Genomic DNA, 16,455 nt, shown 5'->3' on the forward strand with positions numbered 1-16,455 from the left:
TTATAATTCGCCTATATTACCGATACATACCCTTATTGTGATATGACATCGAATGTTGTTGACGAACATGACCTTTCGTTATTGACATTGAAGGAATCGTCACACGGCGCAACACCTCATGTTCTGCAAATGAACTTGGCCTCTGATTACCTAATAAATGAATAATATACATTGTTTGACACAAATCTGAAAATACACTGGGTTGGGACGTCTATACAATAATCGTTTTGTATCGATTGGGGTGGTGGATTGACGAACATCTCACCGACGGAGGACAGTATTGCATTAGCTAACTGAATACGTAATAGATGTATCATTCCGTGTTAAAATATTTCAGGTGTGATCCCAATAGAAGTAAACACGGAAATAATATTAAAATACGAAACTGAATACGATGAAAGCCTATGTCGATACAGCACTCAAATTTATCCGTAATTGGATTATTCACTAGTGTGATGGTGTTGTTTCGGGTTCTTTGTTGAACCATTCATCAGTCGGAAGAGTACTTGACCGAATCGTTCGATTTATTTAGTTTTTAGCATGTTCGACGTTATTACTTTCATTATACAATTTAGTTAAAATGGAAAGTAATTCTTCGTCGTTTGGTGTGTCGTTTTTCACGATGTTGTTGAGATTGTTTATTGCGCATTAAATATTTGATACGCATTCTCCTAGATAGCATAGACATGTATCTGAGCAAAGTGTGATAGGTTGGCTTAGGTGGGGTTGGTATAAATTTGAGTCCGTTGGCAAGGACCGCGGCGGTCACCTAAATACACATTAGGTAACTCATAAGTGACATTTGCATTGCCTAATCAATTGTATATGCTTTGGACTTTGGTGTTATAACAAGACATACTTGAAGTGAATTGGCTGTTAAACGTGTCACTCCGAGTTCATATAACCACCGCCTCTAAAATAGTTTTACTTTTAGCATGGCAATAACCATAAGTTATTTAAGCATATTAAATTGAATTAATAAAGTGTAATTAATAGTATACACCAACACGACACATATAATGATCTGTCATGTAATCAATCACACAAGCACCCGATACGCTTGCTCAAGACTGACTGACTGACTGACTGACTGACTGACTGACTCACGCACGCACGCACGCACTCACTGCAATAGTTCTGAGTGGAAAATGCAAGGAATTACATACCGCCTTCCGCCATTTCCTTGTTGCAAGATACGTTGTAAGCCGAAAGAAAGACAGACGTTGTACAGCTCACAGATAGAAGGACTATGTACTCAGCACTGTACCGCTAGCTAATATTTTACCTAATGTACTTGTTACAGCTCAATAAGTTAATATTTAACCCACTGTACTTGTTATAGCCCAATAAGTTACGGTTTAACCTCAGGTAGGTGTGGGATGACCTCCGACTATTATATCACTACACTGTAAATCTTGAAAGCACTCTGTATAAACTAAAAAATCGATATTTTCTATAAAAACAGTAGTGTTTTTTTAAGATTTTTAGAAAAGTGTTTTGGGAGTTATTAGAACACTTTTTGGTGAAGATTAAGCACATTGTGAGCACAAAAAATAGTTTTTTTTTCAAAATAAAACACTGAGTGTTTTCAGGGACATGTCACATTAAATAGTTTATTGATAGGACATTTATAGATTATTGCATCTAACGCTATGCAATCAGTATTAACAAAATTGAGTGAGAAGTCTGGGGACTCGTAAGTAAACATTATGGTATATATGCAAAGGTGCGGTAATTCAAAGCATGATTATATGGTCATGACATTATCTTCAGAAAATAGTTTTATGTCAAGTAGTCTTACCAACCTATAAGTATAACCAGAAATCGAGACACGCAGTGAATTAAATACCTCGGATGTGTTCGTTTTTAGTCACACTGGAAATGGTAAATCATTATTTACCGGCCTTCATCGAGCGTGGTAATAGTATTGTCACCACTGTTTAGTATGATAGAAGAGTAGGTGTTATACCTCAAAGCTCACGATGTCACTGCAAGACTGCAACAAAAATCTGCAACATATATCGGCAGAAATGAAGCCGAAGACATCAGAAATTTAAAGCTCCAAGCGCTTTCTATTGGTCGGTAAACTTTCTATCGCGCAAGCACGTGACATACATGATTTTGAAATGTGTATCTGGGTAGAGTAGGGTTGTAGCTGTGTCGTAATATGGTGGAGAGGAGGCAGTGAATTTACTGACTCTAAGGAAACCGAAAAACGCGATGGTAAATGCTGACCACATCATAAGTTGATCGATAGGGTGAAGTGAACGAGATGCACGGAGGGCGTTTTTCAGTTTCCGAAGTATTCCAATAGAAACAGGAAGTCGTTGGCGGGTAGCCACGCTGTGATATCGCTTGATTCCTTGTAAGGTGCGGTGTAGAGTGTTCCAGTTAGATATATCATTGACATGTCCTGCTTCGATGTGCATGTCGAGGGTGGCAGTCAGGTACAGTTGTGTGGTGTTGTAGACTATCCCAATCGATGCAAGATGTGTAACGAATAATGTCGCAGAGTGTTTAGTGATAGGTAGTCTCGGAATGTCATGCGCGAGACAAAACTTACAATTTCGAGACTGACCTGCAGCATATGTGCGCCGTGTCGTGACGGCCAGAGAGTGATGGGCGTAGTATGTGGATTTTTCTTTGAGGTTAGCTATGGCAACAGATGTTGGAGTTGGTTGATGTAGTCCCTTGTGTTGACTGGGTATTTTGTTGCTTGTGGTACCTATGAACAAAATCTCTGTAACTGCAAACGAGATAAAGTTATTATTAGTCACGGCAATGCTTTTATTAATTCCACTGATGTGGGTGACCATGAAATGGAAATTTACTTTGGCAGCTTTGAAGAAAACAGCTCGAACAAGAGCCATGATGAGAAGAAAACGCGAGGATCCTTTACGCCAAATGTTGACAATACTTTCATTGTCACAGTGAAATATAACCCTCTTTCCATGCCACAAACTCCCCAAAATTGAACAAGCGAGGAAGATTGGGAGGTCGGGCTTGGTGCTGGCTTAAATGGAGGACCATGACAGAGAGAACCACTCGCCATTAACAGTAGTTCGCGTTTCGTGCAACGATGTTATCAAGGACCATTTTTCAAAGTTTCGGTAATTTCACGTAACTTGTCGTCTGGCAAACGGAGTACCATTTTAGTGGTGTCTAATTCAATTACTAGGAATGTGAGTAATGTTGAAGGACCCTCAAGTTTATCCGGTGCAATGGGAACGCCGAGATCTTTACAAACAGATAACATTGTCTGTAAACTGGTATTGCAAATGTCAGAATTAGGTGGTCCTGCGATGAGGTAGTCGTCTAAGTAATGGAAACTGTTATTATTGTTAGATCGATTGCAAATGATCCAATTGATTGCCTCAGCAATCTGGTTGAAGAGAGAGAGTGCTGACCTAAGTTCAAATGGTGAAACATGATCGAAGAAATAGTATCCATTCCATTCATAACCAAGGAGATGCCAATCTTCAAGTCTGACAGGACAAAAGCGGAATGCGTGTTGTATGTCAACTTTAGCAAGCTGGGTACCGGATCCAAATTGATTAATCATGCTGACGGCATCGTCGACTGTCGAGTAATGGAGCGAGAAATCGTCTTTGCAAATGTTGTCATTGATGCTGTCAGAAATTGGTTGAGATAAGTCAATTAAAATTCGATGACCCCCATATTTCTTTGGTCGCAACCCCAAGGAGTTGACAATGAAGTTGGGAAAAGGAGGTTGAATAAATGGACCTATAAATGTCCTACACCAATTTCCTTAATGATGGAGTATGTAATGATTTGTGGATTCGTGTAGGCTGACTTTGCGTTTTTTGTTGAACGAGCATGTTGGCTTCCTGAAAAACCCAAGTCTGCACCTCTGGAAATGTCTAAAATAACGGACGCTGTGAATTGTTTATTATGATGATTATGAAGTTCGCGTTCATAAACCTCTTGATCGGGCGATGTCGTAGGAAAAAGGGAATTCACAAATTCAATAGGTTTTACCATTCCGGCGAAATGGCTGTGCTGTAGATTTGTTGAGTTGATTGTTCCACGAAAAAAACTGGTTACCTTGCTTTCGATGAAATTGTGCAACGTGATCTCTAGAATACCAAACGCTGCATTGATGTAGGCGGCCATTTTGACATGGGCCGGGCAGCGCCCTCTAAATTTCAGTGAAACCAATGATATAGGGGAACAAAACTGAGAACATACAAACTATTCAAAGTAAGTTATAATATGGAAAATTATTTGCAAAACATTTCAAATTTCAGCCTCAGGAAAATGCTTTCAAAATTCCGTCTGAGTGACCACAACTTAGAAATAGAATTAGATAGAAGAACAAGCCCAAAATAGAATTAGCAAATAGACACTGTAATAAATGTAACACTAAAGCATTAGGAGATGAAAAACATTTCCTGCTATTTTGTACTGGCTATATAGAACAAAGAAAAAGTGTGTGCAATAAATATTTACACAATGGATGTGAGTTCCATATTTAAAAAGATTATGGAGAATTATTTATAGCCTTAGCAAAATACTTAAAGGGCACCATTTTTAAAACCACAGAAAGTAATTAATTTATTTTTTCTTTTATTTTACTAACATTTTATTTTATCTCTTATGTATTGTATGTTTTTTATTTCTTTGTATTTATGTTCCTTACCATACAAAAAACCCTCTGAAGGTTTTTAGTAGTGTAATAAAGTTATTATTATTATTATTATTATTATTATTATTATTATTATTATTATTATTATTATTATTATTATTATTGTAATCCCTGCAAGTTCGGGCATGCGTGTGATACCATAATTGTTTTGATGAGTTTACGGCTGGTGTTGTGGTGTTGCCGGTGGTGATTGGCTGAAAGTGATTGCCGGCGCATTATACGCAAATAATAGTTGTGGTAATCCGCCGTATTTTGCGTGGCATTCAGTTTAAATAGTGTTCACTTATTGTAGGTTATAAAGCATAAGCCGACTATTGTTCTATTAATTAAAGCGAAACAGTATTTTATTATAATAGCTGTGTGGATGGTACTTCAGATTCATTATTTTTATTTGAGAACTATTTACTTGTGCCGGGAGCACTCCGCGGAGAAGACAAAAAGGCGAGATTGGTGACTCCATGCGGGAGAGTCATAGACGAAAATGCATTGCGAGGAGAGCTAAACATGGCCGCCTCCATGCTACGCTAACGTGTTGTGCGATTGATTGAACTTGTCTCGTAAATCATTGAACTGACGTCCTGTTCTTTGTTAATCACAAGCAACCTATTCTCGCCTAACAACCGATTGCTGTTTCCGATGTCTGTCACTAAGTATGTGCGATCGGCTCTGTATTCGACTAGCTGTTGCGACTGTTTTGGAGTACATGTGGTGTCTACCGGGCACGAACACCTTTGTAAATATTGAGTATAGCTTTCTGTATATATTTTGCTTTAATTTTCCAGCGGATTACTGCTATCTTGGTTCATTTTTAGTTTCACTTTTGGGTGGTGAGCGGCGAGCAAGATGGCCGCCGCTCAAAACATGCCACGTCATTCAACTACAAGTGCGTTGACATGCAACCATGCTGTCAAATGTGAGAATCTGGAAAGGGTTCCATTACAAACGTACGTAGAAATTATAGCGGAGGAGGTCGGTCCAGAAAACATCATTGCTGCTTCAAGGATGAACTGGTCAGTTGTCATTTTCTTGTCCTGTGTTTAACTGGCTGACCAACTCACAACATCGGGGATTACTGTGGGGGGTCAATTTATTGCCGTGGAACCCTTGTCCGCCCCTCAACTAAACTTATTTTGTCCAATGTTCCCCCTTTTTTACTAAATCATTTTTTGTTGAGATCGCTGTCAGGTTATGGACGTGTTGTGAGTACAATACGTACGATCCCTCTTGGATGTAAAAATCCAGCACTCAAACACGTTCAGTCATTTAGAAGGCAGGTTCACGTTTACACCAATAATGTTACAATCAGCGGTGTAATCCCAATTTGAGGGGCACACGTACAACATATATGTTTTTACGGATGAAATGGTATGTTTTAATTGCAGTATAAAAGTTCACACCTGCAGAAACTGCCCAGGTGTACACAATAACGTAAACCAAATTAACAATGTCCCCGAACCTGATAGTGAGAATACAAACAACAATACAGATCAAAATACTCGTAATTAAAATGAACAAGAAAACAGTGTTGCAAATAATAATATATCATCCGAAATGCCTCCAAGTGTCAACAATGTTATAGAATATGATGATATAACCGAAGAATGTAGTGATAAAAACGATATTACTCAAACGAATTCTGAAAAAAACGAAAGCGTCAAAAAAGGTGGAATTCATCCTAACAAAAGACAAAAGGTATGCATGTTGCACTCCAATGAATCGCCTACTATTTCCTCTGTTGAAGAGAAGGTACGAACTCCTCCTTCATCCCTGTTTACGCGACTGCTTTATTTAACAAAAACACAACAAGAAGCAAGTACAATTGCGCATGTGCGAAATACATTGATCCGGGTATTTGCTTATCATGAATATTCATATTTGAAATATAAATGCTTAACATGCATTACTATGACATCTCCCCTTTTTAGTTGGATGATAAGTTCATACAGTCTGGACTTCGAGTCAATTGTTGAATTTATGTATAGATTCGATAAATGTTGATGATAATGTTATAGCTGTATAATAACTTTGATCACTTGTATGTGACATTCTGAAATGTTGAGTATGTTATATGATACTTGTCTATTGTAACAATCAACTGAAATAATAACAAACACATCTATAAATTTAACTCAATTAATAAACACTAAATGGAGAACAAGTAGACTATTGTCTCCACACATCAAGCCCAGAGATTATTTTGCTCTTCCACAGTGACTTGATGTTCATCTAATTAGGCTATCAAATATTCTATTCATTACTGAATCTTGCTGGCTTCTTTACAAGTCTTCCGGATGCTGTTCTATATTCTTGCTTAGCAGTTGATGGTGGTGGTGCCGTGGACAACTGCTTGGTTGGCGATATGTCTGGTGTTTCTGAGTTGGTGTCGTCTTGGTATGGCACATTGATTTCAGGTGGTGGTTCCATTGTTTTCATAAGGTCACGACGATTTTGACGATGTCTGTCCATTTGGCGTAGACACAACATATGAACGTGGTGTATTAGCTCTTTCAACTACTAATGCAGGTTCCCAATTCCTTCCGACTTTCATTCTGACTGTGTCACCTGTATTTATGTTTGGTAGTGGCTTTGCACTTTTGTCATATAATTTTTTTGCAATGCTTGTCTATCTTTCAGCATTTCAGGTACTTGTGGTATCACCTTTGGTTGTAGGAGGCGGTGTGATGTTGGTATCTTGGTTCTCAGTCGTCTATTCATCATGAGCTGAGCTGGAGAATAATCCACACCAGAAATTGGCGTTGTTCTGTATTCTTGTAGTGCTAAGTATGGATCATTACCAGTATCCATTGCTTTCTTTAGTAATGCGTTTACTGTTCCAACTGTTTTTTCTGCCATGCCATTGGATTGAGGGTATCGTGGACTGGACGTTGTGTGTTTGAATCCCCAGTCATTTGCAAATTTCCGAAATTTGTAGCTTGCATACTGTGGTCCATTGTCAGACACTACTTCTTCTGGAGTACCGTATTTAGCAAAGCTTGATTTCAGCTGCGTTATGATTTCTCAGACACAGTACTGTCATTTAATAACTGTACCTCTACCCATTTTGAGTCATAGTCTACAGTTGTAAGGTAGTCTTTACCATTTAATGTAAACAAATCAGTTCCTACCTTCTGCCATGGTCTTTCTGGGACTTCATAGGGTATCAAGGTTCCTTTTGATTCTTTGGTCGATACTTCAGACATGTACTACATTTTGACACCATGTCAGTTATCGCAGAAGACATTCCTGACCAAAATATTACATCTCTGGCTCGTTTGCGAGTCTTCTCGGCTCCCATATGACTTTCATGTAGTTTCTTGAGTGTGTCACTTCTTAGTTCACAAGGGATTATCAATTTCTCACCTTTAAAAATTAGTCCATCGGCCTCACTTATCTCGTCTCTACAATTCCAGTATTCTGCTATGTTGTATGGAATGTCCTGCTTACTATTAGGCCAACCATTCCTGTTTCTTTAAGTGTCTGTAGTGACTTGTCATTCTTTGTTGCTTTCTGATACCTTTGACGTTGTTCAGGTGTCAAGGACAAGCTTTGTGTCACAATGTGAACTTGGGTTTCTATCTCCAAGTCGTCATTTGCATCACATTTGTTGAGATATGCCCTGGATAGCGTATCTGGTATGTACATATATTTGCCTGGTTTATAGTACACGTTGTATTGGTACTTCTGTAATCTCAGCTTAAATCTCTGAATTCTTGGTGGGGCATTGCCAATTGGTTTCTTTAATATAGCTTCTAGTGGCTTATGATCACTTTCTATGTCAATTTCTTTCCCGTATATGTACTGATGGAATTTTTCACATCCAAATACAACTGCAAGTGCCTCTTTTTCGATCTGTGCATAATTCTGTTGTGTAGTTGTCATTGCTCTGGATGCATAGGCAATTGGGTGACCATCTTCTATTATTACTGCACCAAATCCTCTCTATGATGCATCAGCAGATATTGTAACAGGTTTAGTAACATCATTGTACTTTAACACCGGTTCACTAGTCAGTATTCTCTTTATTTCATCTAGAGCTTTGTCTTGATCATGTCTCCAGTGCCATTCAGTTTTTTTCTCAAGTAGAACACGTATTAGCTTAGTAATTGTAGACATGTTTTGTATGTATTTGTTGAGGTAAGTCACCATTCCAAGCAGTCTCATGACTCCTTGTCTGTCTTCTGGTTTTGGCATGTTTATTATCGCCTCATATCATATCATGACGCGCATATCATGCTTCTCATCATCTTTGGCATTGATCAATATGTCATCGAAAATGACATCAACACCATCTATACCCTCAAATGCTTGTTGCATTTTTTCTGGAATACTTCATTTGCTGAGTTTAATCCAAAGGGTTTCGTCCTCCTGGTCAGATTTACTGGCTTTCATAAAAATGTCGAACCTTTGTTTCCATCTTCGCCAATTCTCTGCCAAATTTTCTTCCAGGATTAGCGGCTCGGGAGGCTTGAACTTTTCCATTTTGTTGTGGAAATCGGGTTTATTCTGACACCATGTTTACGCAACTGCTTTATTTAACAACAACACGACAAGAAGCAAGTACAATTGCGCATGTGCGAAATACAATGATCCGGGTGTTTGCTTATCATGAATATTCATATAAATATAAATGCTTAACATGCATTACTATGACAATCCCCTCCCACTTCTTATGCTCAGGCGGTGGCTAACCACCCCCGTCCTCTTTCCACCTCTGCGGGCGCTGATACAGATACAGCGCCGCCACATGTTTTTGCTAACGTTATTGTGGACAAGCCTTGTGTACCAGCCATTTCCTCTATTGAGGACAGTTTTCCTCCGTCACAGGACCTTTTCTTCACGCCCCAGGCCCTCCTACGTTCAGTTTCAAACAGCCACCTCTGTTTTCAGCTACATCAGACGATAATCACACTGAGTCAAACAGCAATGATGACCTTGAGTCGGTTGCGTCGGACATCTCGAAGTTGTCAGGCTTTTCCGAGATGTAAAATATGTCAAATACAACAGATTCTGGACAACACATAACTGATGACGCTATTAAAAAATTTCTGAAATCTACTATGCACTCAAAGACACTTATTGATAATTGCTATGATTTTTGTCCTAATTTAAACACACTTTCAAAACAACTTACACATTATCGCTCAACACATCATCTCACTACGTCACAGAAAGCCCGAATATTAAAACTTGTGAATAAAATAAAGAAACACGTACGTCGAACTGGCCGTGCCAGTGTTTAACTGACTATTGGGTGTGTATTTCTTATTATCTGAAATGAAGATCAGTTTCCCCTGGTTATTACTTTGTACTTCGCTTATATCCATGGCGTCATCCATATCTGCTGTAACCCTCAACATGAGCGGGGGCCGCGATTCACTTAAAAGGTATCAAGTTTTTGAGTACTTGAAAAGGGAATTTCACTGTAACGTATATCTGCTTCAGGAAACGCACACTCTAAGACATGAGGAACATAGCTGGCGTGTAGTATGGCGTGTAGTATGGCGTGGGAAGTGTGCATTTTCGCACGGTACATCTAACTGCGGCGGCGTATCCACCCTTTTTGCTCCAAATTCTATTGTTGAGATTTTAAATGTTAATAGTGTAATACCCGGTCACATATTACACACACGTGTTAAACTTGACAACAAACGACTGCACATCATTAATGTATATGCACCTGCCACAGCTATGGAGGGCCTCCAATGCTTTGAATCATTAAAGCGATACATGAATACATTGAGCAATGACCCTGTGGTGATAGGGGGAGATTTCAACTGTACAATTTCACCTGGTATTGACCGTAATGGGGGCGTTGAACCACATCCTCGTACGGCCTCTATTCTTGAGAATATTTTACGGCGTTTTAAGTTGGTAGACGCATGGCGGCAAAAGTATGGTAACACTAGTCATTTCACATGGGGGAGAGGGAATACACTTGTCAGACTGGACCGGTTTTACACCAGTAAACACATGATCAACAGCATTCGTAAAATATCCATCCATAACTCAGCAGCGGCATTTTCAGATCATTCTGCAGTGTGTATTGAATTACTACAGAAGCAGCTTAACTGTAATCCTGTATGGTGCATGAATTGTGATGTGCTCGATGATGAGGATTATGTTAATCTAATCACTGAGTTCTGGGGTAACTGGCGAGCGCAACGTATGACTTATAATACAATCCAACAGTGGTGGGATATTGGAAAGCACAAAATCAAATTACTAACGCAACAGTACTCTCAGTACAAGCACTCAAAACATAAGCAACTTAAACGGGAAACTGAAAATCACATTAAATATATGCAAAGTCAAATTAATAGAGACAATACACTTAATCAGACATGTACTGAAAAAATAGAACTTACTCATGCAACTGATACGTACTGAATCGAGGGGTGCTGCTTTACGTTCGCGCAGCCAACACCGTAATGAAAGCGACATTTTTAACTCCTTTTTCTTTAATCTTGAAAAACAAAAAGGTAAAAGAAAAACAATATCACAGATCCAGCGCCCGAATGGTAGCCTCACTGATTGTCCACGGGAAATCTGTGAAATTGTAAATACATTTTACAAAAACTTGTATACCCAGCAAAGTATTGATAACGAGGCTCAAGATAACATTTTGAAAGATTTGCCCCAGGTCAGCAACAGCGACCGGGCTGACCTTGACACTGAAATTGCATTTGAAGAGCTAACCAACACTGTTAAAGTGCTCCCAAGAGGGCGCACTCCAGGCATAGACGGGCTGCCTAATGAATTTTATAAAACAATGTGGCCAGTGTTAGGAAGAGATATTTTTGATGTCATCAGCCAGTCAATAAGTGATGGTAACTTTCCATTGTCTTGTACTCGTGCTGTAATCACGTTGCTTCCCAAAAAGGGGGACACCACTAATGTAAAAAATTGGCGCCCAGTAAGCTTGCTTTGCAGTGATTACAAGATCTACACTAAATGCCTGTCACTGCGCCTGCGCAATGTCATTGATAGTGTCGTCCATCTGGATCAGACTTGCTGCGTACCTAACCGCCATATCCATGACAATATACACCTGCTTCGTGACAGTATTGATTTTGCAAATTCTACTAATTCTCCGCTTGGTATTGTAGCAATTGATCAAGAGAAAGCTTTTGATAGAGTGCATCATGATTATCTTAAAAAAATGTTGTCAGCTTTGGGTTTTGGGGAACGTTTTATTTCTTATATAAATTTGATTTACAACTACCCTCAGTCCTTAATCCGTATTAATGATACACTCACGGCACCCATTGTTCTGTCAAGGGGTATCAGGCAGGGGTGTGCACTGTCTGCCCAGCTTTATGTGTTGGCCATTGAACCTCTACTGGATAAAATTCGCAAGAGCGATATGCAGGGGATTAAAATCCCTAATGCCAATAGCTATAATACTAAATTGACAGCTTACTGCGATGATTTAGAATGCTTTATAACACGAAATGAGGATTTTAATGAACTTGCTAAATGGATTAATACTTACGAACGTGCTACAAATGCTCGTATCAACATAGAAAAATCGAAAGGATTGGGGGCGTGGCGTAATCGTGTGGACTCACCATTGCAAATTAAATGGAATAATTCTGGCCTTAAACTGTTGGGGGTATACCTTGGGAATGACGAGGCATTTGTTAACAAAAACTGGACTGAGATCGTTCAAAAGATCGAATCTAAACTTGATCACTGGTCTCACTTTGCCCAAGGTATGTTATATAGAGGGCGCACCATCGTTATTAATCATATTCTTGCATCCCAACTTACATATTGCCTTAACAGTCTTTCCACTCCTCACGGTACTGTCGAATACATCCAAAGTCTAATGAATGATTTTTTCTGGCAGGGGCGACTTACATATTGCCTTAACAGTCTTTCCCCTCCTCACGGTACTGTCGAATACATCCAAAGTCTAATGAATGATTTTTTCTGGCAGGGGCGCCATTGGCTACCTGCAGACGTTCTCTACCTTCCTTTGGAGAGGGGTGGGCAGAATATTGTTCACATTGATTCGCGTATCTTCGCAATGCGAATTCAATATCTACAGCGCTACCTCTACTCTGACTGTGAACATCCCTGTTTTAAATTCACTAACTACCACTTTAGCAAAGTTGGTAATCTTGGGTACACTAAACAACTGCTTGTAACCAACATAACTACATCTCTTGAGTCTTTGCCCCTATACTATAGTGAAACTCTTCACTTTTGGCAAGCTTGGATAAACATCACAGGGACATGATCGACAACGAAAATAAATGTATTCAGTGAACCGATCTTTAATAATTAACCAAGATCCGTTTTTTTTGATCAGTTTGTGGAGGCAGGCATTACCAAAGTGGTTGATCTTATCGAGGGACATACTAAAGCCTGGCGTGTAGGTCGGGATTACTCAGATATAATTAATATACACTCACAACGGATATTAAACACTAAATTAAAAACCATTCATGATGCACTACCCCCATCGTTAATGACTAAAATCAACTCTCTTCTCACCGTTGAACAACCACTTGTTTATGACCGATCAAATTACATCTTTGATCTCTATTTTTCGGATCAGCTGATGTTGCCATTATACAAGTTGGAAAAGGGGGTTATTTACAAATATATCATTAACGTTCGCTTTGCTTCTGAGCATCCAGAGCGCGTGGACAGTCCATGGATGGATATTCTTGATGTTCCAATTCAGACTACGATCCGCCTGTTACCAAGCTTAATGGTGACCTACAATGGCGTGTTATGCACGGTGCATATACCACAGCGGGGTTCCTCTTTAATGCTGGACTACCGACTAGCAGAGCGTGCCCGTTATGTGAAGAAATGGATTCCTTGTAGCATATCTTTTTTGACTGCCACGGTATATCTGACCTTCTGATCCGTTTCAAAAATATAACTGTTAAGCTAACCCACGCTCATAATGATATCCCTCCATGGTGGTTTGTTATGCTTCCTCCACCTAAATCATGTGCATTTACATTGAGTGAGGCACAGTGTCTATTTATTTTTACGGCGACGGGTGCAAAACGTGCAATCCACCTGTCAGGCCGCAAAAAACTTAAAAATGAAGGATGTTTCAACCCCTTACAAATTTTTATTGGGCTTATTCAGGCACGCCTCCGGATGGAATTCGACTTTTGTGAATTCAGTGGCAAACTACAAAAACTCGACAATGCATGGGCAGTAAACAAAGCACTGTGCTGCCGCGATGGTTGTAAACTACACTATTGTTTCTGAATCTGTCTCCATTCTATTGTCGGTGCTACCTGTTTTTGTTTGATTTCCTTGTGGCACTCTTGGGTCGGGTGGCGTCCTTTGAGAAGATACATGGGTGCTTTTGTACCTAGCGTCAAGTTTGCTTCGTGGGGTGGCCAGAGCCAAGCTCCACCGCACATCAAGTTAAGGTACTGTAGTACCATTGCTTCAAGTGAGCATCGAAGGAATGGCTAAAAAGCCACATAGATTTCAACAGTTAACCAACGCAATAAATGTCCTTGCCTATATTTTATAATAAAGTTCTGCCGTGTACAGTAGTATTTTTTAGTAAATGTTGTGTGTTTTATTTCTGCTGTGGGATTGGTAGGGGGATTCGTAACCGGTGTGACCGGCCTACCTGCAGGGTCCCATGGTTTAACGTGATAGTTTTGTTCTTCCTCTATTAGTTGTCAACTGTACTTGTCTCTAACTGTGACACAAAAATCACTACTACGTCGTTTAGAACACTAAAGTGAAGCGTCAGTGAGCCTTCTATAATCAGAACACTGATTGAACTCTCCCTGTATTATCCCACGATACTATTGTAATGAGTTATTACATTTATCTTGTATAATATTCAAGCTGATCAATACTGTGACCCTAGTCATTGATCGATTATTGGTTTGTTATCACTTTAGCTAATATCTTTGTAGTGCGTTACCATGGCTGTAGGCCTGGGCGATTAATACGGTTTAGCATTTATTGTAATTATATCACACTGCTAATTGCTGACCATTTGAACCGATTTTCGTAAATTACATAGGGTTTTGCTCCTCATATTTTGACGTATTATCATTTGTAATTGGTACTCGCAAAGTATCTCAATTTGTACTGATTTTATTCATGCTCCCTTAAAATTTTGAAATCTCGCATGGTCTAACATTGCTATTTCCTAGCGTTGACTATACCCAATTGTTAGTGCGCCCTCTATTATAATTGAGGAATCTTGTTATTCTCTGCCAGTGTATACTTGGGCAGTGCATTCGTTATTGTGTAAAATATAATACATTTGTTGAAGCGATATATATCACCCTGTGTCTCAGTTTGTCGTATGTTGTGAGGCTTGTGTGTGGCTGAGACCGACTGGGCATCTGGCGGACGTACCCCTGGTAAATTGTACCCATACTAGTCTATTTTGAGAGGAACTTATATTGTCGTTTAATTTTGACCTCTCTGTAAACTGGTAACACGAGCCAGGCCGCTGGTCCATGTGGAGGGATCAGAACGCTGTTTATTTTTGAAGAAATCTTTTTGTTGGTGACCATGTTTGCCGCAAGTGAAGCATTTCTGACAGATTAAGTGACCAGAGTTCTGAAAGCATTCGTAGTCAAGTTCGTTATTAACGTAACTCCAATTTATTTGGCCGTGAAATCTTGAGGCGTTCAGACGAAAAGCTCGATCATAGGCGATCCACGCAACTGGTTCGAATCGTTTTGCTTTTCTTGCGAAGAAGCGTTGATAGTTGAACAGAGGTACAGTTTGACCAGGAAAGCAGGAAGACACATACGCTGCATAACTCAAGAAACAATCAAGCCTTTTTCAAATTCGTCGATTGGTTTACGCTTTGGTTGGGTTGTAAGTGTCAAGCCTGAGTTGGGATAAATCTGATAAATCTATGAATTTACCGCGAATGGCGCGAGCATTGAGCGTTGATGAATCGACTTACGGCATTTGTAGGTGCATCCGAGGGACGTCTGCAGGAACTTCCAATAGTGTCGGTGGAGCAATGTTGCTGACTTGCCCTGTAGCGTGTGCTTGTTGTCCCAATAGCGTGGGTTGGACAGCTGGGTGGTTGTACTGTGCGTAAATGTGTTGTTGGTTTGAAGATTGTTGGTTTGCTGCAATGAGTTGCGGTTGAATGACTGGTTGGTTTGCTGCAATGAGTTGTGGTTGATCGTTCGGTTGGTTTGCTGCAATGAGTTGTGATTGAACGACTGGTTGGTTTGCTGCAATGAGTTGTGGTTGAACGACTGGTTGGTTTGCTGCAATGAGTTGTGGTTGAATGACAGGTTGGTTTGCTGCAATGAGTTGTGGTTGAATGACTGGTTGGTTTGCTGCAATGAGTTGTGGTTGAACGACTGGTTGGTTTGCTGCAATGAGTTGTGGTTGAATGACTGGTTGGTTTGCTGCAATGAGTTGTGGTTGAACGACTGGTTGGTTTGCTGAAATGAGTTGTGGTTGATTGAAATGATCATATGTTTGCTGAGTAGTTGGTTGCGTCAATGCGAATTAGTTGTCATGAATTTGTTTTTGTGTATCTGTTGACCGACTTAATTAGCTGATTATTAGCGAATTGCTGTGTTATGTCTGTCATCGTTTAGGCCTATTTGAAGTTTTGGACGGAACTTGGCTCAGTGATTTGGAACTAATTACCAGATAACCATCGCGATTCTGACAGTTGGTATCCATAGTTATTAATGTAGTGAATGATTAATCAAAAGATATGACGTATTCAGTACTTAGTGTGATTGGCTTTATGATTGAAGGTTACGCCCTAGAGTCTTTTTACTGTTTTGTAATTGGTTAGAGTTTTG

At 39.6% G+C, this 16,455-nt stretch overlaps 1 protein-coding gene across 1 annotated transcript; it reads right to left on the reverse strand.

Annotated features, from left to right (window-relative positions):
* Positions 1–2,072: 2,072 nt before the first annotated feature.
* On the reverse strand, positions 2,073–2,870 carry LOC146734381 (uncharacterized). Its single transcript, XM_085508225.1, has one exon. The coding sequence runs from the start codon at positions 2,868–2,870 to the stop codon at positions 2,073–2,075; it is 798 nt and encodes a 265-aa protein (XP_085364351.1).
* Between the last annotated feature and the right edge of the window lie 13,585 nt (positions 2,871–16,455).

The sequence above is a fragment of the Saccoglossus kowalevskii genome, chromosome 14 (assembly GCF_978046115.1).
Source record: "Saccoglossus kowalevskii chromosome 14, keSacKowa6.1, whole genome shotgun sequence".
Classification (NCBI taxonomy): Eukaryota; Metazoa; Hemichordata; class Enteropneusta; family Harrimaniidae; genus Saccoglossus; species Saccoglossus kowalevskii.

What these genes read in the sequence shown, in the direction of transcription:
- LOC146734381 (XM_085508225.1), bottom strand. Translation starts at nt 2,870, where the DNA reads ATGGCTCTTGTTCGAGCTGTTTTCTTCAAAGCTGCCAAAGTAAATTTC.